Source organism: Rhamphochromis longiceps, linkage group LG19, assembly GCF_057381845.1.
Source record: "Rhamphochromis longiceps isolate RC_006_pf linkage group LG19, R_longiceps_female_GT1.1, whole genome shotgun sequence".
Taxonomy (NCBI): domain Eukaryota; kingdom Metazoa; phylum Chordata; class Actinopteri; order Cichliformes; family Cichlidae; genus Rhamphochromis; species Rhamphochromis longiceps.
Genome location: NC_140575.1, coordinates 32,770,530 through 32,794,760, shown reverse-complemented (window position 1 = coordinate 32,794,760; position 24,231 = coordinate 32,770,530). Strand labels below are relative to the sequence as shown.

The following is a 24,231-nucleotide window of genomic DNA, read 5'->3' as shown; positions in this document are numbered from 1 at the left end:
CAAAATACTGAGCTCCAAATTGCTCCGGATGCTTGCATTGGGGTGTGACTGCGCCTCATCGAAAGCGCTTAAAGGAATAGAATAAAGTGCTACAGGAATGTGTGAATAAGGCTCGTAGCAAAAAGTGTTAAGTGCTAAGTAGAGTTGCAAAGTGCTATATAAGTAGCGGTCCAGTTACGGACAGGCACCTTCCATATTTGATTATCTTCTCTCTGGAAAATCCCTTTATCCATCACTTAACGTCTGTGCTAGGTATTTAATGTTAAAAATGTGTATGTATGTACTTGTCAGCTGTTGACAGGTGAAGTCATTATCTCATTACAGAGTTATTCCCCAGTGAAACTTTAGATCCTAAAAAACTGTGTTCAACAAGCCTGAGCCACAGAACCCCCCGAGGCCATTACTTGGCATATAAGATTATGGCTGAACAGCGCACGATGTACTAATAATAACACCGTCAACAGAACCAAGCTGGTAAAACACAGCATATTTGTAAAGGAGTTATTAATGCAGCATCACAAGTTTCGGTTCTGTTTATCTTTTTTTTTTTATATTTAATCTTCACAATATATCAGCAAATTTGCACAACTATTCCCCACACTGTTGCAGTATGTACGTACGTTTATGTGATTGTGTATTTGTAGCAGTATGCAATCCTTGACACCCATAATGAAGGTAGACCAGGCAAGGCCAGCAGCAGATTTGGCCGTGACTCAAAGGCCTTAAATCCTGAGACAGTCAGCAATGCAGTATCATGAGACATTCTTAATCAGGTGGGTCTGCTCCCTTGAAGAGCATCGAGCTTTGCAGGAAACACTGCATTCCCTTACTTAGATCTTACAGAACAAACTAATAGAAATGTGGGAAATGCTAGCTGAATTGTTGCAGGCCTGTTCACCAGATGCAGAAGGTACAAACATTCAAAAGAATGGAGGGGGAAAAAAAAGTTAAAAAAAATAAAAATCTACAGTTACTGTGTCTAGTGTTTTGTAACACCCCACCCCCAGACCACCAACAAGGTCTTGCATGGACGAGCAGCTCATGGGTGTCCTTCAGCCACATGACCAGCAAAAGGGCCAATCAGCTGACGAGGTCCAAACCAAACCACGAGAGTCTCTGTGGCACGTCGCACACAACATCAACCAGCTCTCCTCGGGCCGACTGGGTCACTGAGCAATGTTCTGGGAACATCACAAAGACGCTGCTCAACTTCTGTCCCCCCCCCCCCCCCCTTCCTCACCATCTCTACTGCTGTGCTCTCTGCTTTCCCCTCCTTCCCCCACTCCACCCCTCCTCTCACAGGTTGGAGCCAGCTGAGCGTGCTACCCAAATCCAACAGTTGTTGTGGCCTTCGTTAGCCTAACGAGGGGGCCGGCTCTTTATACTTGTCAGGGAGCAAATGAGTCAAACAAACAAGAGCCAGGGAAGAAGGGAGGACAAGCAAGCGCTGTTCTGTTGAGCTTGACTGGGTTTTTGGCCACAGCGCTTCCCTGGAAACTAGGGAACCCACAATCTGCCTCTTTGATGTCAGATGATGCTCTGGCTTTGATGGAAACTTTGGAAAAACACTTGCAAAGAGAAATAACATGCTGTTTGGCCTCTGTGGCCACTAGAGGCCGTAGGCACATTCAAAGTGTGTGGGTGCACTCCATGAAGGATCTAAAAAGGAAGTACCATTTGGGGACACATAACAACTGGTTATGATAGTAACGACAAAGTTACAGTGTTTGTGCAGGCCTGTACTTGCTATGTGGTCTGTGCATAAGGGCAAAGGGTAATGTCCTGCTGGTAGTGTCAAAATAAATATGCTTCACTCTGTATATTAAACCACTCGCATTTGCATATCTAAACACACACACTCCATCCCACTCTTTGTCTCACATTCAAAAACAGATAACAAGCCCATCAACATCTCCCAATGGTGTCCACAATCCAGACGTATTACTGCAGCACAAGGCTTAAGAAGAAACTATGAAGGTGTGTCCTTCAGATTTAGATCATTTCACAGAGTGCAGCCTGTCTGGAACAACTGTACAGATCAATCCAAGGCTAAGAATCTGGAGCTTTAATGACAGATTAGCTCTGAGGGTGGGGGGGTTACAAGGTACAGAGGCACAATCGCTTGCTTTACTTTCTCTCAGGCGTCTTGACTCAGTCTGCACGTGCATGCTGAAGATGACTAATCAGAAAGGAATCAAAGAGCTGCTTTGCTTTGCGCCTGCAACTGGCCCACCATGAAATTCAATCATCATGTGGAGCCAATAAATGGGCACTGCTAGAAGAGGAGGCTACTCAAACTGTACCTGCTTTTGTAAGAGAGTACTGCAGTGCAAGACCAGGTCCATGAAACAGACACAAACACGAAAGAAAAACAAGTGTTGATGGAAATATGAAGGTCAATCTGTTGTAAAACATCAAATTGGTGTTTTGAAAGCACACATGGGAGTAATGAGCATGGTGAACACACTCAGAGGTGGTACAAGCCATTTATTATAACGCCCACACGGAGATTTGAGTCACTTGGGTGGCGCCACCACACAAGCTGCACTCAAGGTGCGGGAAGATGGGAAGAGGTTTGTCGAGCACAGACTGCCTGGCTGACCGAGGTGATCGACAGAAAGACAGGGCTACTTGCAGGTTCACCTTCTGTGCACTGGCTCTGGGGCAAAGATTGCATGACAGTGATGCGACACTAAAAGCCTTCCTGTCAAGGAGGCAGGCGGATGCCCTCCAATCAAAACAGAGGCTCGGTGACATTTCACAGGGCACAGCTGCTGGGCTACGACAGCATGCCAACTCACTATTTCTGAAGGGTTGTTTGTTTAGTGTTCATGTCACAAATGGGGGGAGTATAGATGGAAGCTCAGCGCCACAACAGTGCACATGTGTGCACACACACACACCGTTTTCTTTCCAGTCACTATTTTACTATTCTTATACTTCACACAGGCCGCCTGTTATGTTTCACTCTTATCTGTACTTGTGAAGGTGTGGAAAGATGGATGTGTGCCAGATTTTAATGGGCAAACAAACGTATTTCAGAGCGTGTACAAATTTACACACAGTCTCAACAGGGCAAACATATTATTCCCTTATACCAGGGAAGAGGTTCTCTCTAAAGAAAGCAGGTTCTGTTTTTTTCCCTAAACAGACCAAGACAAAAAAGCAGCACAATTTACTTCTGCAGACTTTATTTTACTACCAGCTAATCCTAAACTTTCAAGACTTGAACTTTATTACTTTCCGCAAATGAAATCCTAATGTAACTAACACGCTGCCCTTACATTAAACAGAAGACCAGAGGGGCATGATTGCATCATATGGGGTATGTTGAGCTGCCCATCAAACTAAACTGGAAACCTGCATTGTGTTAGCCCACAGTCCCCATTTTCAAGACTTGTGCTAACACAATGCAGGAACTCTTATAGTGACATACTCCCATCACCTTAGCCAATAATTGCAAGTCTTGGCGCTCTCTCTTCCAGAAAAAGGCCAGTTCCTTTTATTTCTGGGCCCAGGAGATTTCAGTGGTTTCTTATCCTATTTTGCCCCTGGTGGTGCAGGCAGTGGTGAAGTGGGCTCTGTGAGGCAGCCACAGCAGAAGGCAGAGTTAGTATGCGCACATAAAGCTGCTCAAAGCCAGCAGGTATGTGAGGAATGCCTTTTCGTCCAAACAACAGGACTCACGCCCGACAGTGAGCCATGCCACGCCACACAGCACTGTCAGAGCAGCTCCATGGGGCCCGTTGGGGATTCTGCAACTGGATGCCTCCTTATATTACATCTGGCATACTACTTTATTTTAAATGCCTTTACAAATTAATCAACCACTTGGCAAATAGTCTATATTGTTGTTGTTCATCATTTCTGCAACATTTAGAGGGTAGAAAAAAATAAAATGAAAAAATAAAGATTTGCTGCATCCACCAAGAAGTTGAGGCAATTTGTATAACGAATCCGTTTTTTTATGTCAAGTACAGTCCTAGTGTTACATAAACTGTACGCATGAACCAATTTGTTTTCTGACATGTATCAACAAGAGCGTTTGAAATCTTTGACATATTCTAGGGTCTTTACATAATGTGTGTTGCACAGTTAGGTTTGTTACAAGGTCATGACAACCAGACACCTCGCGGACAAAAACCTCAGCACACATCAAATGTTAGTTGTTTAAATGTTAATCCAGTTATCAAAAAATAAACAAAAGAAAAATAATATAGCACTTAATGGCACAAATTTACCTCTTTTGTGCAGCCATCCCTCCTTGACGATCACCACATTGGTCATGTTGGTGGCCAGGATGGAGGATCCAGGTTTCTCTCAGGGAGAGACGACTCTCAGTCCAAAGTTTCCTTCACTCAACCCTGCGCAGGAGCCTGGAGACGGGGTCCTGGAGTTTATAGCCGTCTTCTCGATGGTGGTTACCTATTAGTTAAAGAAAAGTAAAAATTAGCCCATTGTTAAGGTGAACAATTTTTTCCACTTGTCTGATTATTAACCGTCAGGTCAACGGGGCCGAGGGGAGGCAAGAGAACCGAGAAGAGCCTCGTGTTTTACGGCCCAGTTGGTGAGGGAAGGGTACAAGTACAGTGCAAGTGGAACCTGCAATATTTCAAGGTTCAAATATCTGTAAAGCTGTGGGTTTTGGCAATCAAAATGAAGTCTCCCGTATTGGAAAATTCCATGCTGTTCACTATTGAGGCAGCCGTTCTTGATAGACCAGGAGGTTCCCCCCACTCACGAACAGAGCTGCAGTGAGAAAATAATTATATCAAATAATTCTCAAACAGGATATCCATATAGATTTTCAAACTTTGTGCACAGCTGTTTAATGATTTTTCTAAATCTCAGTTTCACCAAGAAGAACAGATTACTAGGTTTCTACTCCGTGCACGGATGGCATCAAAGTTTAAATCTTGAAAAGGTCTAGTCAAGTTTTATGTTTTTGTGTGCCACATACTAGCCCAGAGGCCCTGTGCTGCAAAGCAGGATTACGGGCATAATGTAGTCACTTCAGGTTTAACCCAGGGTTTTTACTGTTACTAAGGTGGCTCACTTCCCCATGGTAACACATGGTGCAGACCTAACCTGCCCCACAGCAGGTTATGTTTGACTGTTTGACATTACATGTAGAAAATCACCAGCTACGGAACAATCAAATTCTCTGGAAAAATAAGAGTCACCTTTCCTGGAAGATCCCTTGAGCCTCTGTGAGCAGGGTCTAAATTTGATAAAGACCGACTAAAGTGTTTGCGTTTCCCTTACGAGCGTCAATAAGAAATATAAATTCTGGGAAGCAGCTTTATTTCTTGTTTTTTTCCCCAGTTCACTGAAAGTAATTTAAAATAATTTTATTGTTCTCTGAGCCTTAATATAGTCATATGATCTCAAGAAAAGGCACCCAAGCCTTACACTGACAAGGTCAAACTGTTAAACACAGCAGGGCTGCAGCTGAAAGAACATGAGGTTAAATGAGACTACCTTACTCACCTCTGAGTAACAATTGTAATTATGTGCCAGATCCTTCTGTGACTTAATGATAGAGCTGTAATACTGATGAGTCTACTAACTTACACAGTTGGCATTTTTGACAGCCTGGTGTATTGGATTCAAAGGCAAAATAAGGACAACAGCAGATGTGGCAGATCTAAAACATCTATACAGCATCTGAAAGTCATGTTCTTAAGAAATATGGAACATATTAATTTTAATTATTTATTTTTTGCAGGACCAAGAGCTCCAAAACAAAAATGACTCTACAGAAGTAGAGGCGCACCAACGTAATGGCTCCATAGTGTAGATGTTTATACGCCCGCTTCACAAGCTAAAGGTCGCTGGTTTGATGCCAACGGGATACACAAATCCCTTTTGAAGTTGTGTCAAGAAAGACATCTGGTGTAACTGTACCAAACCAAACATTCAGGGATGCCCACTGTGGTGATCCCTGTGGCAAGGGCCAATCATTGACATTCACCTCACTGATTGCTGTGAGTCAATCAGCAAATAGGACGATACTCAATAAAGGCAGTGACTGATGTTTACCTGTTCTACTCCATCCCAGTCCTTATATCTGGGATCCATTTTCAGAAAATGGTTTGTGAATTTATACTCTTTAAAAAGATATAAATATATTCCAAGTACATAGTGTGACAAGGAACTGAAACACACTTAATCCCTCCTCACAGTATGCATTTATAGTGACAACTTCTGTGTTTGCAACTAAGACATCAAACTGGACTGACCTACCAACACACATATGCAATCTGCCAGTTGTTAGTTTCAATGTTGGCCCAGCATTTCAAAATTATTGCTTCCCTTATGCTTCCACCTATTTTTTTGCCCTACTGATCCAATTCATGGTTGTGGGGGTGCTGGAGCCCATCACTGCTGTCAAAGGGTGAAAAACAGGGTACAACCTGCACAGGTTCCCAATCGGGTTGAATCCAGGCTGGGGCTTTTTTGTGCAGATTTTGCATGCACTCCAGCTTCCTCCCACAGTCTGAAGACATGCGTGTTAGGTTAACTGGATTTTAAATTAACATCCTTTATATTAACATCAATGTAATTTCCTTGTGAGTAAGAAGGACTTTACACTGACAGTTGTTTTAAAAAAAAAAAAAAAAAAAAAAAAAAAAGACCCCGCTGCCGTGCTCTAGCAAGAGATTTGCGCTAAAGCACACTTCTATGTGGTTGGATGGTATTAACCAACACGGAACTGTTTTGCTTAAAAACAAACAAACAAACAAACAAACAAGTGCTATATAACAGCTCAGATTCAAATATATTACAAGATTTAAAAAAAATAAAATAAAAAATTCCTAGTAAAAAGCTTCCTTGTAAATCCTAGGTAACTAGATTTGCTAAACGATAATATAACATTGATTATGTGATTTTTTTCTTTTTATACAAGAGTACCGTTGCAAGGTGGCAGATGATGGCGGTCATGTGATGTTGTCAAAACCCTTCAACAGTTACAGTGCTGCTCCTAAACAGACCTCCAGGTGAGACTGTTTTGACAACAGAACAAAGTGAATAAACTATGAGGTCAAGGTGTGCTTCTTATACAGGGAGTGCAGAATTATCAGGCAAACGAGTATTTTGTCCACATCATCCTCTTCATGCATGTTGTCTTACTCCAAGCTGTGTAGCTCGAAAGCCTACTACCAATTAAGCATATTAGGTGATGTGCATCTCTGTAATGAGAAGGGGTGTGGTCTAATGACATCAACACCCTATATCAGGTGTGCATAATTATTAGGCAACGTCCTTTCCTTTGGCAAAATGGGTCAAAAGAAGGACTTGACAGGCTCAGAAAAGTCAAAAATAGTGAGATATCTTGCAGAGGGATGCAGCAGTCTCAAAATTGCAAAGCTTCTGAAGCGTGATCATCGAACAATCAAGCGTTTCATTCAAAATAGTCAACAGGGTCGCAAGAAGCGTGTGGAAAAACCAAGGCGCCAAATAACTGCCCATGAACTGAGAAAAGTCAAGCGTACATCTGCCAAGATGCCACTTGCCACCAGTTTGGCCATATTTCAGAGCTGCAACATCACTGGAGTGCCCAAAAGCACAAGGTGTGCAATACTCAGAGACATGGCCAAGGTAAGAAAGGCTGAAAGACGACCACCACTGAACAAGACACACAAGCTGAAACGTCAAGACTGGGCCAAGAAATATCTCAAGACTGGTTTTTCTAAGGTTTTATGGACTGATGAAATGAGAGTGAGTCTTGATGGGCCAGATGGATGGGCCCGTGGCTGGATTGGTAAAGGGCAGAGAGCTCCAGTCCGACTCAGACGCCAGCAAGGTGGAGGTGGAGTACTGGTTTGGGCTGGTATCATCAAAGATGAGCTTGTGGGGCCTTTTCGGGTTGAGGATGGAGTCAAGCTCAACTCCCAGTCCTACTGCCAGTTTCTGCAAGACACCTTCTTCAAGCAGTGGTACAGGAAGAAGTCTGCATCCTTCAAGAAAAACATGATTTTCATGCAGGACAATGCTCCATCACACGCGTCCAAGTACTCCACAGCGTGGCTGCAAGAAAGGGTATAAAAGAAGAAGAACTAATGACATGGCCTCCTTGTTCACCTGATCTGAACCCCATTGAGAACCTGTGGTCCATCATCAAATGTGAGATTTACAAGGAGGGAAAACAGTACACCTCTCTGAACAGTGTCTGGGAGGCTGTGGTTGCTGCTGCACGCAATGTTGATGGTGAACAGATCAAAACACTGACAGAATCCATGGATGGCAGGCTTTTGAGTGTCCTTGCAAAGAAAGGTGGCTATATTGGTCGCTGATTTGTTTTTGTTTTGTTTTTGAATGTCAGAAATGTATATTTGTGAATGTGGAGATGTTATATTGGTTTCACTGGTAAAAATAAATCATTGAAATGGGTATATATGTTTTTTGTTAAGTTGCCTAATAATTATGCACAGTAATAGTCACCTGCACACACAGATATCCCCCTAAAATAGCTAAAACTAAAAACAAACTAAAAACTACTTCCAAAAACATTCAGCTTTGATATTAATGAGTTTTTTGGGTTCATTGAGAACATGGTTGTTGTTCAATAATAACATTATTCCTCAAAAATACAACTTGCCTAATAATTCTGCACTCCCTGTAGTGAAGATTGAGAGATGCACACACACTTGAGCACCTTCAAATAAAAGCATAGCCTCCAGCAGAAGAATTATCAAAGTGTTATTAGGTCTTAGGACAATTCAAAATACCAGAAATGGCCACAATACTATCCTGGTTACATAGTAAACACATGTAAAGGTATAAAGAAAAATGTATGACTAAAGGGCAGATAGTAAACCCAACTAAAAACCTAAATTTGGGAGAAAGATCACACTACAGTAGTAGCTGCAATAGCTCACTTGTTAAAGCAGAAGTCAAATAAGGCAGTAAAAACTGTACTAACAGTCATCCAAAAACTGTCAAGACTACCATTAGACTTCAAACCTGCAGGCTATCATAACCAAAGCACTTGACCCTTTCCTTCATTCAGTATTTCTTTGTGATATAAAGATAGCTTTGAATAAAGGGAAGCAGCCAAAAGATGATCAATTGCAATGCTTGTTCACATAAATGTCACATACTGCGCCAGGCGATCCCTGACCATCGGCTGAAATCAATGTCCCTGCTGCTCCATCAGAGCCAGGCCATCAAAAGAGAGCTCTGTTTGAGTGGCCTCATCCAGCTAACTGGTGGGGACAACAACAGGAAGTGAATGTGACTATTGACAGACAACGAGTCATATCAGTACAGCCTCAGGCTCGAATACATCTGGCAGCGCGTGTGCAATCAACACCTTTTACTGCCACTCTGCTCCCCTCCATCAGTGAGCAAAAGTAAGTTTATGAAGCCAAAGTTTATTTTCGCTCAGTGTTTTTGTTTATTGCACTTGGGGTTGTGGTGGTTGTGTCACACAGCTGATGTTGGAAGGATCCTGGAGAGGGATTTGAGAGAAGAAAAAAAAAAAAAAAAAGCACACAGAGTGCAATTCAAAGTAAGGATCACAAAACCCGTTGGATCCCATCGGCATCTTAGTGTGGACTCTGTGACACAGGCACGCACACATTATATACACCTCACAAACAAACTTGAGCGCACACACGCCGCAGCCAAAAAAGCAACACATGCACAAGTCCGGCTCTGGAGCCACAACAGAGCGCTGCTGTTTTAATGGGAGCGACCTGTTGCTACTGCGGCCTGTGTGTAAAAAGCTGGGCTGCTGCCAGCGCTGCAGCCAGCAGCCACTGAATGAACCCAGTACCCTGACGGCGGGTCACATGGTCCTCAGGCCTCTGGGCCACCGCCTGCCTGCCTGCCCTGATGTCAGGGCGGCTTTCAATCATTCATCTTTCTGGCTCCAACGCCGGGGGCCACCCCATTCAATGCAAATCAGTGTCATGCAGCAAAAGTTGCCACACACTGAGCTTGTCACTGAGCCAGAGAGGATAGTCCCATGTGTTTATAGCAGGAAGCAAGGGGGGAGAAGAAGGAAAAAAAAAAAAAAAAAAAAAAAAAAAAAAAAAAAATCAGGTCGACATCACCACGCTACTTCCTTCATCACAGATTCATAGATACCATTTTTTTGCTTCAGTTTCTGCTCGGTTAACAGAAAAAACTACCACATGGTTTATGTTTCCAAAAGTAAAACATTACACTGAAAGTATTTAAAAACACAAGAAATGACATCACGCTAACCTGTTGCTGAAAAACAAGTCGCCAAAGCAACACTTTAGTTTGAGCTCAAATGCCACAGTGGAGCCAGTAGTACGGTGATCTACTACGCTACCAAGTTCCTCTTTCAAGTTCCCTGAAAGCACAACATTATTGATAAGAATATTGCGGGCAGCTTTAACTGAACACAAAACCGCAGTGACTGCAACCTTGAAAGGCAAGCAGAGTGGCCGCTTTAATCCTGCGATGACACGAACACCAACCACTTTATGACTCACGTTAATGTAATCATATTCAGGCTGTTCAGACAAGCTGTAAAAGCAACACAATGCTTAATTTATTCAAATCACACACACACACACACACACACACACACACACACACACAGGAAAGTTAACACAGAAAAGCAAGAGGAAAACAAAAGTAATTTGTTTTCCAGGTTTTCAGTTTTTGTGACACAGATTGAGAATTGTGACGTCCAGGACACCGGTACGAGAACCATCTCTTTCTCAGTCTCAGTACATCCAGACTCTGGTGATGCGTCCAGGCCCCTGTCTGTCCGTTTTGGACAAAATTTCAAACAACATTCCTCAGATTCTGCATGTAACTGGTAGCAGATTTGCGTCAACTGAGCTGCTTTAGGGGATTGGGTGGGAGGTGGGTGGTTTTTTTCTAAACAGAACAGTGAGAGCCAAGCAGTCACTGGCTGCATCATTGCACCAGCTTGTTGCGTCTTCCCCAGGTCACATGCCAAATCCCCTTGCGTACACACACACTGGACAGACGTAGTCTCATGACCGATAAAAACATTTTTTAACACTGAAGGCATGGTGGGTACAACACACCCGGGGACAATGTTCTCTTTTTAGTACATGCATGCACCCTGGGAGAAGGAGACAGACATATTATTAGCAAAATAAGTTTTAAACATGATTGCAAGCCTTGCATCCTGCAAGAATCCTTTTGAAATTTGAAAGCGCCATCAGATTTGTATGCCCTTGATATCTCTCAAACTTGATAAGAATACTATAATAATAATAAAAAAAAACCTTTATGACAAAAAACTATTGAGTGCAGACCTACACAACTGTCATTACTGTAGGTGGGATGCTAGCAGTGAGGCCAGTGAAACCTATCAAAACACACTTATCCACAGGCATTATCCCGTTGTACTGATTACTGGGGGCGTTAAATTACACTGTTGGGACTTTTTCTTATGACGTCTGTGTCTAAATTGTGGACCAAAAAGTAAACGCGTGGCAACAAGTCACAACAGACTCATAACTTTTTCTTTTTTGGAAAGCAGCACTGTTTGTGGCCACAGCAGCTTCTCGGCAGGCAGGCAGCAAAGCTAATGGCTAAAGATAAGATGGCAATAAGTGCCTCACTCAAACAAGTAAACAAACGCGGTGGTAGTTCACAACAATGAATGAGCTGCTCTCTCTTGTTGAGCTCATTTGTTTTCATTTCCCTCCAGGACCATAAAGCACAGCGCAAAAAAACAAAACAACTTTTTTCCCGCAAAGAGGAGAACCGTTTGAAGCGACTTGACTGCAGATATTTTGGCCCGAGGGTTGTGTCTCAAAAGTGGTCATTGTCAAAAAAAATATATTTAAAAAAAAAAAAATGAATGGTTAACATCTTAAAGAGACGCACTGCTGTTTGTGGAAAAACCCCGAGCGTTAAGACTTCACTACAGGAAATTAATGAGTCGTCGACTTTTTTTCGTCATAAGACAACTTTTTACGGCGAAGTGAAGTCAGGAAAGTACCTCATTTCAGGTTTGCATCTAGCGCTAGAAAGGATATGGGGCCTAGCAGGGCAGCTTGGGTGAGAATAACCGCATCCCATGTAAGTACAATGGGGACCTACCCTGTCTAGCTGTCGAACTCTTGTAGTTAACCATGCGAAGGAAACGCGGACATTTACCTGGACAGGAATTCAACAATGTGTCCGTCTCATTATAGTGAGCTGTTTCGGCGGTGTTTTAAGTTGACGGGTCCTTCAACAATCTGGACAAAGTGCTCTCATTTACTCCGTTTCTCTTGCCTTTCTTCCACTACACCTCCCAAACGCGCTGTCTGCAATGCCTCTGTGGCAGCCGTCTCTCCCGGGTCCTAAAGCCGCCCTTAAATGAGTCACACTCACAGGAGGAGTAGTAGGCTGTCAGCGTCCCATTGAAGAAAAAAAAAAACCTGCAGTGGTGCTTCTTCTGCATGGCCTTGTTGAACTCTCTGCTCTTTTATCTGTGCCGGTGGTTTCCAACATGGGTTTCGGGGACCTGCCGAGGACCTTGTATGTTTTTTAAGGGATCCTCGCTTCAATTAAGTGTACTTACGTGGGTTTTTTGACTTCCTGGAACAACCACAAGGGTAATGTAGGCTACAAGACGAGAATTACATTTTGGTACCGGCTCTACCTGCTCTGCAATGAGCTATATTAGGGTTCCAAAAGGTGCTTCTAGTCATCAATCATCTGTAATTATGTATTACTTTTTTTTTGTCTTTTTGATTACATTTTTTTTGTTCACAAAATATACACAAATATTCCCAGTTAGTCCAGATGTTGTATATTAGTGCCTTACAAAAGTTCAAAATTACAGTCTTGCAAAGTTTTCTATAAGAAAAGACTAAGAAAAACGTTTTTAGAGCTAAACTGGTTCATTTAGTGTATGTTATTGTTATTTTATCATTTCACATCTGGCCTGTTATTTAATAACCTTTAAAATTATATTACAATAAAATGTTTTATGTTCACAAAACTCCTTCTAGGGTTTTAAACAAGTTAAGCTGCAGCTGTATCTGAAAGAAAAGTACAAGTTTGTCACCGTGTCATTGTTTCAAGCAAGTTGTATTTGATGTGTAAACTTGTTAACATCGAAAATAAAGTTATAATAAGTCAAATTAGGTCAAAGTAAATAAAGCTTTATGCAAAATAAGGTCAACAAGCCAATCAAAACCACAAAAACAAAACAAAAGGTTATGCACCTTAAAACTGTGTAAAGAGCCGTGCTTCTAAAAGGTGAAGCTCTAGCTCTAGTTTCAGATATGGTTCTTTCAGACACATGTGTAGCCTTGTGTAATCTAGTAAAATTATATTAAAATCACTACTAAAGAAGAAACCATAAGCAGGATGTGCTGCTGCTTCCATTCTGTTGCACGTCAGTGCTAAAGCATCAGGCTCGGTGGTGGACTTTTACACGTTCGATCACCTGGTTCCAGTCGCATCTGCCAGTACCAAAAAGCAGCAACTTTCACAGCAACTTTCTCTTCAAGTTGCTGTGGAGGGGCCTCTGACATTTCCAGGAAATGCCAACTAAACATGAAGTGTGAGAATGTCTCAGTCTGACACACTTAAAACAAAATACTTCAATATGGGTAAAGCAGATGTGCTGAACACAAGAATGTGTTTGCAGAAGTGTATTTAGTCTGATTTAGCCCTTGCCACTGATCTTTTTGTATTCATGCAGATACTCTCTTAAATTAACTGCATATACCAGATGAAACAGCTGAACGAGAAAGTAAAAATCTTGTGGATTGTTCATGATTACATGCCACACTTTTACCTGTTGTGGTAGATAAACCATCATCTACAGCTACAGAGAACTCCACTGGAGAGGTAGGAGTTAAACCAGTTTTGGACAGGTACAGACAAGCCAGCTCAGTCTGCTTAAAAGAAGTCAGGGAGCCTATGTATCAAATGACGCCCTCAGATGACTGGGTTTACTTGATCAAAATGTTTCTAACTAGAAGTCTAAAACATTTTAGAGACCTCCCATTTTAACATTTCCATTATCTTGCTTTACGCCGTGATACTCCTGACCCTCTTCACGTACGTTTAGTCTTACCCCTTCATTATTTTTCTATCCCCAAGCATGGTGTAGTTGACTGCCTCAAAGTTGAATCAGCATTAGAAGTGCAGTAAAATATATGTATCACTTATAAAAGCAAGCATGTGACAGTTCCCGCAATAATGACTTAATAATATTAAAAGAAAAGGATAGCAGGGAAACGCTGCCAATGTTTCCTCTGTGATGAAAAATTCATTGGCTTGTGCCCTCTGTCTCTCAGCCTCCTCTGCTGTCATTTCCCCTCTTTGTCACTCACGCTGTAATGTGTTTCTCACTGCTACCATGCGTCAGCCTCGCCAAGCTGTTCCTGTCATACAGGCAAAGCTGACTTAGGGTATCCCATATTTTCTCCAGTTGCTATTCATTGGTGCTCTCCTCCTCCTCCTCCTCCACCCACTGTCTCTGGCCTGTTGATGGGAATGCCCAATCTGTTGTTTTGCGGGATCAAACGTAACAGTAACAAGATTAAAAAGTCAAAGTGAGTTAATAGCATCTCTCCCATCAAAGGCTCATCCGATCTCTGATCCCTGTCTACTTGCAGTATCTGTCTAGAGTACAACAAACAGTACAGAACAGAACTTAATGGCCCGTTAAAGGAGAATAGATAACACGCGGTAACAACAATTAGACACAGAAGGGCAGAAGGGCCATAATAGGGAGGAGGTGATTGTGTGAATGGATACGTGGGGCGGTGGGGAAGCTGACCAAAACGGCATCTCCAGTCAACTACAAAGCAATAAACTGTTACACTATTAGATGAATGTAATATTAAAAAAAACAAAGCGAAAAAATCACACAACTATTGTTGTATAAATTGCGTGTAAAACAGCAGCATCAGGACAGATAGGTATAAGAGATACTAAAAGTATGTGAGTGATATAGGGGCACTTATTTTATTTAACCAGTGCAGCTGTTGTGATAAATCACCCCTAGAAGATATACACATCTGATTACCAGTCAGCCTTGCTTGTAAAAGCTGGCAAATGTTTTAATGTGATTCCAGCATGCTATTTCCAAAAAAGTTAGGGTCAACATAAGAAAAACCCTAAAACATCTGGTGGCTCATCTTACAGCTACAGTTAGGTTGACTGGCAACAGGTAAATGATATAATATATTGCTGTAAAGTTAGCCTCCTAGAGAGTGAAACATCCATGAAGGACTGCATGGGAAACTAATTGAAAAGTTTAAGGATTGCCACCTCGACTGTTTCTGCTAGATGTCTCTTCCTGTTAAAAGGGAGTTTTTCCTTCCCACTGTCGCCAAGTGCTTGCTCATAGAGGGTTGTCTGATTGTTGATGGTTTTTTTCTCTATTATTGTAGGAGGTTTACCTTACAATATAAAGTGCATTGAGGCGACTGATGTTGTGATTTGGTGCTATATAAATAAAACTGAATTGAATTAAATTTTGCAACTCATGAACTTGAGAATTTTCTTTGGTATGCAATATTATTAAAAGAGGTAGACATCGCAGGGAACTCTTTGTATGCAGAGGACTAGGCCAAAGACTAAGACTCACTGCATTGGAAACAAACACAATTCTGAAGTGAAAGTCTGAAGTAAAAATTCAAAAGGAACACTTTTGAAAACTATTTTAAGCAAACAGACAATCATTTATTGTTTTATTCAAAAATCCAAGTTAAACTCTGAATGGCAAAGGAAAAAAAATACTTATGAACAAGATGGAAAATTCTACTGCCTTCTCTGGGTCTGAAGGCCTTTATTATGCACTGAGTTAAAGTAAAAGACAAAACTACTGTGCTGTGGTTAAAAAGTTTTAATTCCTTTCAAAAACAATGGAAGACGTGTCCTCCCAGCTGAGAGAGAGTCCATCCAGATGATCTGCAAACAGTTCAGAAGCCAGCATCTGTGATAATGAGGAAGTGAATTTGTGCACAGGGTGCAGAGGGTACGGGTAACTTTCACATCTTTAAAATCACCATTAATTCTGAATGAATATATATGCAGGGTTTTAGAACATGTGCTACCATTCATGTATTTTTCAGGAGGATGGCACTAGACCATTTACTGGACATATTATAACAGCGGGGCTACAGTAAAAGAATCCAGGTGTTAAACCGATCCGACTTAACTCTGAAACTGGAAATGTGGAAAGTTACGGAACTAAAATGACAAAGCAGAAGGCTGCGAATGGCTAAAGAGCTGAAATCTTATATCAAACAAGCACGGAAATACATTTGGCTTACAAAACTGCAGTAATTGATCTCTCCGGTTTCACGACACCACAGTGGCAAACATCCTCCTATCCCACTTTTTCTTTAAAGACATAAGCATATATTTTTCAAATAAACAAAGGAAAACCATAACATCTCAGCTTTTTGTTTTGTTGCTGTTGTGCTATTATTAATTAAAATCTGGGTTAAAAGGTTTTGCAAAGCTTTGTTTTGAATTCTCTGTCAGTAACATAAAAGATGCACCTGTTTAAAAAAAAAAAAAAAGGTAATTTGATTAAATCTGCATGGCCAGTGAGAGTGAAAAAACATCACTCTCCCCAATATTAAAACCATTTCAAAAGAACATAAACTTTAGTGCCCTTATGGAGATGCATTAAAAACACCGTCAAACAGACACCACCAGCACAGCTTAAACCCACAGCTATGATCAGACTCTGGTCCAGCAGGGAGAGTGATGTGGTTCAACTGTGGCTGGATGGCTGGCTGGTTGGCCGGTCAGGCTACATTGGAATGCAGGGTCTTTTGTTTGTCTGAGAGAGGAGTGGGTCAGGGAGAGAATGCCATTGATGATTGCAGAGAAGAAGAATGAACCTCCAGGAAGTGTTCTCTCTCTCTCCCTCTCCCGACTCCCCCGCTCTCATTCTCTCTGTCTCTCTTTCCCTATCTTTTTTTTTCTGTGTGTGAGAACCTTCACCGTGCCGAGCCTCTCTCTGCTGAGGCCACAGTCCCCAGGCACAACCACTGCTTTGTCTTGCCCTGTGAACACACACACACCCCTCCTCTACTGGGTGCCTACGTTTGCCAGGGCCAGGGAAACACAGGGCCACTGCTCCTATTCTTATCCACATCACTGCTCCTGCTTGGATGGAGTGTTTGTGTGGGCATCAGTGCTTGAATGGTGAATTGTTTTTTGTATGTGCCACACATCTGACTAAACATTTAGTTTGTCGGATGTTCAGCTATAAATGAGAAATCATCCATTCTCTTGCCATCTTTTTTAGAGAGCGTGACAGCGTTTCCCTTACAATTATCTGGAGATGACCTCAGTGCAGATATCCTCCTGTTGTACCAGTAACAAATGAACTAAAAATGGAATAAAGCGGTAAGTGGATAAGAATCTAGCGAGTGGCCCCTTCTGACCAGTGGCTGCCACCTCCCGTCACATTGCTCATTCCCCTCTGTGTCAGAAGCGCTGTGAGGAGCTGCAAATGGCCCTTTCAAAACGCACGACAGCTGGAACACAGGGCAAAGGTGACCGAAGCTGTTGGGGGAGCACAGAGAGGGACAGGATTTTTTTTTTTTTGGGGGGGGGGGGGGGGCGCACATGATGAGCAGCTGCACCAGCGAGTTGTTCCTCCACCGTGCCACCATCTCTAATGATTAAAAGTGTCTGAAATAGATGACAAATTTTTAGAGTAAATCCTAGAAGTCACCTTACTTTTAAGACAGTTTAACCAAACACACACACACACATGTATATACACTCCTGGTTGTCTTGGGAAAAATAAATCCCCTGGGTGTTGGTTTGGTATCTGGAAATTCCAAAACTCAAGGCAGGCTTAGAGGATACTAAGTCCTTATAAGTTTCCCGCTCCCCCGAAAATACCACTGACCTTCTGTGCTACAATACATTTCTTTGATCACTTTATAGATACTTTTACAGATACCAATTCTGTTGGAGAAAGAAGTATTTCTTTTATTCACAACATGACCTGAAAGCCACAAAGAACATTTTTATGTGTGCTTGAGGTTTGCAAGTTAATTAATCACATTTTAAATCTGGAGCTTAACTTTAAACAGGCTCGAATACTCTTAAGAAAATCGTTTTTCTCCTATTAAACTGATTCCTTGTAGCTTTACCGAACAAACAAACCAGTTTTAGTGTAAAAAAATGTCTACTGTGTCATGTGCAATTCCTCCATTTGTCCACTTCCATCATGCTGCCATACAAAAGGCGACACATCACAGTGCCCCCTCCCTCTTAATAGGACAGGTGTTTTAATAAGACAGCCAATTGATGCCCCCACCCTCCTCCTCCCAAGTATTCTGCTACTTGCTGCCGCTGTGTGAATTCGCGGAGTAGTACAGAACTTATTGTGGCGGCGCGATATCGCGAGATTTGTGCCATTATCAACCTGCTTGACACACAGCAGCGCTGAGTGCAGCCTGCCTTCCCAGGGTCGGGACTGGAGCTCAAGAAACGACAAGGAGAAGCGAACATCTGGCCGCACATCATGAAAGGACACCGGGGCTTATAGGGACAAAAAGACGACGAAGCGGGCAGAAATACGTGTGAGTACGGCGGGATATTTTTTCTGTGTGTGTGAGCTTTGAAACGAGGAAAGCGAAAGTTAAAAGAGTGTCCCCGCGCCGCTTCGTTCAGCGCAGTTGGCTTTTTACTGTGTGAGTTCCTCTGCTGTTTAAAAGGCTCCCAGCAATGCGTTTCCCAACGCGGACGTGAAGCTCGCTCCACTGCGCCCTTGGCCCCTTTTTTCCTGCGAACACTTTTCTTCATCTTAGAAAAAAAAATCTTAATTGCGTACAAAATCATAAGACTTCTACGCAGCTTAACTTTAACTTACTTTAACTTGCCGTATCCCTCTTTCTTCTTTAAACCGACCCATTTAAACACGGTTGTGTGCGCGCGAGTCTTATCAGGGAGCAAAAAAAACGCAACAAAGCCTTTTTACTGTAACCCACGGATGCGTGATAAATTACTTAGTTTTGAAGAAAAAAGTTGTAAATGCCGTGGAATCTCGTGACAACAGTAAATCTGCTCTCCCCCCTTGAGGTGTGTATTTTTTATCTTCTTTTTGGACTGTGTAGCCCGGAGTTAACATATGGCATAAAGGGGAGCACAGCTGGAGGTAGCGTTTCCATTGCGGTGATGTCAGAGCAGCTGACTCCACAGCTTGCAGTGTAATTAGCAAACAGAGCACCAGTTTACTCACTCTGCACCGGTCTTATTTTGCTCACGTTGCCTCCTTCCCCCGATGGTCGAGTGCTGTCGCTCCCAGTCCCGCTTTGCTTGTCCTGTTTTCCAGGTTTTCACAAAAACTGAAAACCTGGAAAACAAATTACTTTTGTTTTCCTTTTGCTTTTCTGTGTTAACTTTCCTATAATGGTGTGTGTGTGTGTGTGTGTGTGTGTGTGTGTGTGTGTGTGTGTGTGCGCGCGCGCGCGCGCACTTTGGCTATTTTTTTTTTTTCGGAAGCGCGAGGGCTAGGCTGTCGGACTACACTACTACAGACCGGAATACTTTGGATAATTTGGAGAGTGGATCCGTTTACACCGTGATACATGGGTGGGTGGGCGAGCGCAGCGCAGTGTGTCCTGCACCACTGGAAAGAATGTTGGATAAAGTTACTGATGCTGATCATTAGCTAGATGTTTAATCTTTCCCGATTAATTCCCGAAAAACCTTGTAAACTTGCATTTGAAAGCACTTTATCGTGTGTTTGCTGACACTTTTGCGCAATTTGGCTCAAGTTATTTCCTTGTGTATGGTTTTGCTCGCTTTATGTGTCCGTAGAAAAAAGAAACGGCAGCTCAACTGTGCCCTCATTTCGTTTATCCCGTATCCTGTTTTTCCTGTTTTTCATCAGGTTATGAAGGAAGAATGGAGTTCCCAGACCATAGCCGCCAGTTGCTGCAGTGTCTGAGTCAGCAGCGTCACCAAGGTTTCCTCTGTGACTGCACTGTTCTTGTTGGGGAGGCTCGATTCAAAGCGCACAGAGCCGTGCTGGCCTCCTGCAGCATGTACTTCCATCTCTTCTACAGGGACCAGCTAGACAAAAGGGACGTTGTGCATCTCAACAGTGACATTGTGACAGCCCCGGCTTTCAGTCTGCTCCTTGAATTTATGTATGAGGGGAAGTTGGAATTCAGCGCTCTGCCTGTGGAGGATGTCCTGGCAGCAGCCAGTTACCTCCACATGTACGATATAGTCAAAGTGTGCAAAGGCAAGCTTAAAGACAAGGAACTTTCCTCCCTGGATGAAAAAATGGGAGAGGGTTTGGGGCTCAGCTGTCTGGACAGGGAAAATTCCTCAGATGGTGAGCTGCACAGTAAGCAGCTCATTCAGCGACAGCCCCAGACACCGTCTCAGGGGCTTCACAGGGCCCCCCCGGCGGAAGAGTTTGACATGGACAACACTGAAGTCAGGCTGGCTGTCACAGATTGTGATAGGTCTATGCAGAGCAGGCAGAAGGCAAACGGTCACTCTGGCAGGTCCCCGGACCTTGTAGGTGTCAATTATGTGTCAGCAGAGGCCGAGCCCTGCGTCCAAACAGCTGGAAAAACAAAAGCTGATGTCAGTAGTTCCACCGTATTGCTGTCCCAGAGGTCCCGGGCTTCAGATGACATGGACTGTGCACTGGATTTGTCTTTCAAGCCTCTGTCTAGCAGAGATCCCTTACACCCCTCCTACGTCTCGGGACAGCTGGCCCTCGACAGCCAGCAGCAGGGCACTGAGCCACTTGTTAAAGACGAACACGACTTGCTGTCAGAGCAGGAGGACAGTGAGCCGATGAGCCCTGAGAGCCAGCGCTTTGGGAATAGTGCCAGGAGCTCAGTGGTGACAGGGTTCGCTGCCCTCTTCCCAGGCAACAACGGTTCCACAGCCGCCCTGCTCTCCCAGGAGGAGGACCTGATGGACGAGGAGGGGGAGGCCTGCAGAGGGAGGGAGAGCGCCCCAGGCAGGGAGGTGGATGGGAGGGGTAGACTGCTGGGGGACAGCGAGGAGGAGGAGGAAGACGACTTGGCCTCTTCAGACATTTCCACCTCCAGTGGAGTACTGCTGCCCCCGGGGCAACAGGTGTGCATGTGTCCCCTCTGCAGCAAAGTCTTCCCCAGCCCCCACGTGCTGCAACTGCACCTCAGCTCACACTTCCGCGAAAAGGACGGTGCCCGTTCCAAGCTGTCCCCCGACGGCTCGGTCCCCACCTGCATGCAGTGCAACAAGACCTTCTCTTGCATGTACACCCTTAAGCGTCACGAGCGCACACACTCTGGTGAGAAGCCATATACCTGTGGTCAGTGCGGCAAGAGCTTCCAGTACTCCCACAACTTAAGTCGGCACGCTGTAGTTCACACACGGGAGAAGCCTCACGCCTGCAAGTGGTGCGAGCGGCGCTTCACCCAGTCTGGGGACCTCTACCGCCACATCAGGAAGTTTCACTGTGGCCTTGTCAAGACTCTCGCCATCGGATAAAACGCCTCTCACCGGTGCCACGACACAAGACAGAATGTCTCTTTCATACACTGAATACTACTACTGATCAATTTTCCCATTACTATATAAACATGCTGGCAGTTTGTCTGAGACATATCTTTTGGATTCTACCCCCACGTGGCATTTCTCAAGTTAAACATGTAGCAACGTTTAAGCTGTTTCCTGTGCTGGACTGTCATCATAGCTGTACATGATGGTAAAAGACGGTTAGTCAGTGGCACAGGCTGATAAGCTTGACACGGATGCTGTTGAAAAACATCAGATCAGTGTCAATGAAGGCGAACAAATCAGATGATGCACTTGTTTTCCTGTCTTTTGTGTCAGTCTGAGATTATTTGAGGTGTGTATTTGCCGATAGATGAGGGGAAAAAAGCATCTTGCGTTCACACTCTGTGGGCAACTGGATGATAGCTAAAGCTAACATACGTTAATACAATCGTCAAAGTTTATTGGTGCACATGGGAGATCAGAACCGTCCGCGAGTAGCAATATATGATTATTTTTAACACCTACATTATTCTAATTATTTATTTGGGGGGATTTGTTTAGTCCTTAACAAGTAAACTTATCACAAGGCAGCAAAAGTAATGAAGTCTGACTACTGGAAGTATTCTTTCTTTCTTTCTTTTTGTGGAGGTAAAATGTTTGGTTTCATTGAAATGAAGTTTCTATGTTGTTTTTGTGAGAAGAGGCAAGCATACCATCGCACCAACACCACCTCTTTAGTTGTTCACGTGAGCGAGCGTAGAATACCCACTTAAAGAGGTTAAGAGTATTTTAAAGGTAACCCCTGTAACACTGGTGCCTACTGTAACGCTCAAAACTTCACTTAGTGTACTTACAAAGACAAGAATGAGATGACAATGTGATGCCTTTTGGTTAAATTCAGTTCAGCTGTCAGGCATCTAAAAAAAAAAAAATCTGGATTACACTCCACATACCAGGTAGTAACAAAGGTAATCCTCTACTGTGGAAGCCAGTTAATCCGTGAGTGCCCTTAATAAAATTAGAATGTAATAAACCAAACTTATGTCAACCTTTTTGTCAAAAACGCACAGTTGTGAGTAAATACCTTCATTTCTTAGTTTAAAGGGTTTGCTGACAGTGTTCGGGACAGGCTCTTTAGCAGGCAGATGGGGGATGGAAGGAGACAGGTGGATGTCCAGTATCTTCTCTATTGTTACCATCAAAGCTGTGCCATTCAGCTTAATCTACTGACCTTTTCTTTTTCTTTCTTTCTTTTTCATAACCTTTTCACACAAATTTACTGGATGTGTTTTAAATTGCTACTGAGGACGTTGGAGCCTTTAGCGATGCTGCTCTTGGATTTCTTCTGTCTGTTCATTTAGATGCTGTTTGGATTTATTACCAGGGGGTGTAGCACTAAAAGTTCATGATTTTTGTCTAATCTGTCCTGAGAAGACTTGATCGGAATTTATTTATTAGTCTGACTTGGTTCAGGGGTTTACTGTAGCGGTAGCTCTTATTTCTATAAGCTTGAAAGACATTGCATCTTGCCTAGCGATCTTGGTACTCATTAGCTGTTGTTTTTTGGGGCAGACTGTCCACTTTTTGTTTTGTTTTTTCTGTGCAAATTGAAGTTACTGTATTTGTATTTTAATATATGGTGTCGAAATCTCTACGGAGTATTCAAGATTTGTCAAACGGAATATAGAGAAGCACTTGATTTTAGCATGCATATAGTTTCAACACTATTGTCTAGGCTGCTATTTCCTACAATTTGTATATTTAATGTAAATATATATTATATTTATCAAATGATTTTTTTTTTTTTTTTTTTTTCCATGTTACAACCCATTTAAGATTTGGATAGCCAGGTGTCATGTTTAAGGCTGGAGACTCTTTAGCGTCACATTTTCCCCGGGGGGCTGGAGGTTTGGCTCTTTTTCCATATTCTTCATTGACTTTATTGGACCCTGCCTCACCACAAATCAGAGCAGTAAATACTGCTAGGATGGCTGTTCTACCAGAAGAAACAGTTGTTCACAAGCACAGCCACACCAATACAGCACTGGGTACCTATAGAAATGACAATACAGGTATTGTCGTCGTCCCCCAAAAGCGGTTCAAGTCTCTCTTTGCACTTTCTGAATGGAGCCACTGGAATGTGAGAAATGTATTTAGCAAAGGGAGGCCAAGGAGATTGTAAACAGGTGTATTGTTTGGAGGCATCAAAGAACACCCCTACCCCCCTTTGTCATCCCGGCATGCAGTAGATAAATGCTTCATTGTTCCTCTGCATTGAGGAGATATCAGCGTCATTTGGTTGCGCATCAATCAAGAGTATTGCCCACCCCCTCCCCTCAGTGTTTAAAAAAAAAAAAAAAAGAAAAGAGAAGAGAAAAAGTTCAAATTTAAAATGCTTTTTCAGTCAGTACGACCTTTAAAAAAACACAATATGCATATGAAATAATTTACTTTGGGTTTTCAGCAAGCAAAAAATGCCCCCCCCCCCCTTTTTTTTTTTTTTCTTTCTTTTAAATTCTACTCCCTGACCTGAAGTCAGCTACAGGGCGAGGTGGATGTACGCACTCCTGTTTGTCATGCTTGCATCACTTTAGTACCTTATCAGAACAGTAGATCTATTTCAGTTAGATGTGTCTTAGTGCTGATGACAGATTTCAATCAGAACACACAGCAGATGTAGATTCTGTGAGTCTGTTTTTGGTTTTGTTTGTTAAAGGAACATTTGTACACGGTGCGAGTTGAATTTGTTCTCTAATGTACATGTGTAAAGAGGTA

General features: G+C 42.9%; 2 protein-coding genes across 4 annotated transcripts in view; one reads left to right on the top strand and one right to left on the bottom strand.

The window, feature by feature from the left end:
- The window catches only part of akt1 (AKT serine/threonine kinase 1), a 31,001-nt gene extending 18,686 nt beyond the window's left edge, over window positions 1-12,315 (bottom strand). The window contains exons 1-2 of one of the 2 annotated variants that reach the window (XM_085390797.1): window positions 12,064-12,315; window positions 4,242-4,425 (exon numbers count right to left, since the gene is read on the bottom strand). In XM_085390797.1, coding sequence (XP_085246923.1) covers window positions 4,242-4,287 — 46 coding nt within the window. In that variant the 5' untranslated portion in view covers window positions 4,288-4,425; window positions 12,064-12,315. The remainder of the gene's footprint in view (window positions 1-4,241; window positions 4,426-12,063) is intronic. The other variant, XM_085390796.1, reaches the window with a different exon arrangement.
- A 3,436-nt stretch (window positions 12,316-15,751) lies between these two features.
- Window positions 15,752-23,835, top strand: zbtb42 (zinc finger and BTB domain containing 42). Of its 2 annotated transcripts, none has more exons than XM_085390988.1 (2): window positions 15,752-18,527; window positions 19,841-23,835. In XM_085390988.1, the coding sequence occupies exon 2, from the start codon at window positions 19,855-19,857 to the stop codon at window positions 21,445-21,447; it is 1,593 nt and encodes a 530-aa protein (XP_085247114.1). In that variant the 5' UTR covers window positions 15,752-18,527; window positions 19,841-19,854; the 3' UTR covers window positions 21,448-23,835. The 2 variants fall into 2 exon arrangements, with proteins under 2 accessions (XP_085247114.1, XP_085247112.1); XM_085390986.1 differs by lacking the exon at window positions 15,752-18,527 and adding an exon at window positions 18,534-19,539.
- Window positions 23,836-24,231: the final 396 nt, after the last annotated feature.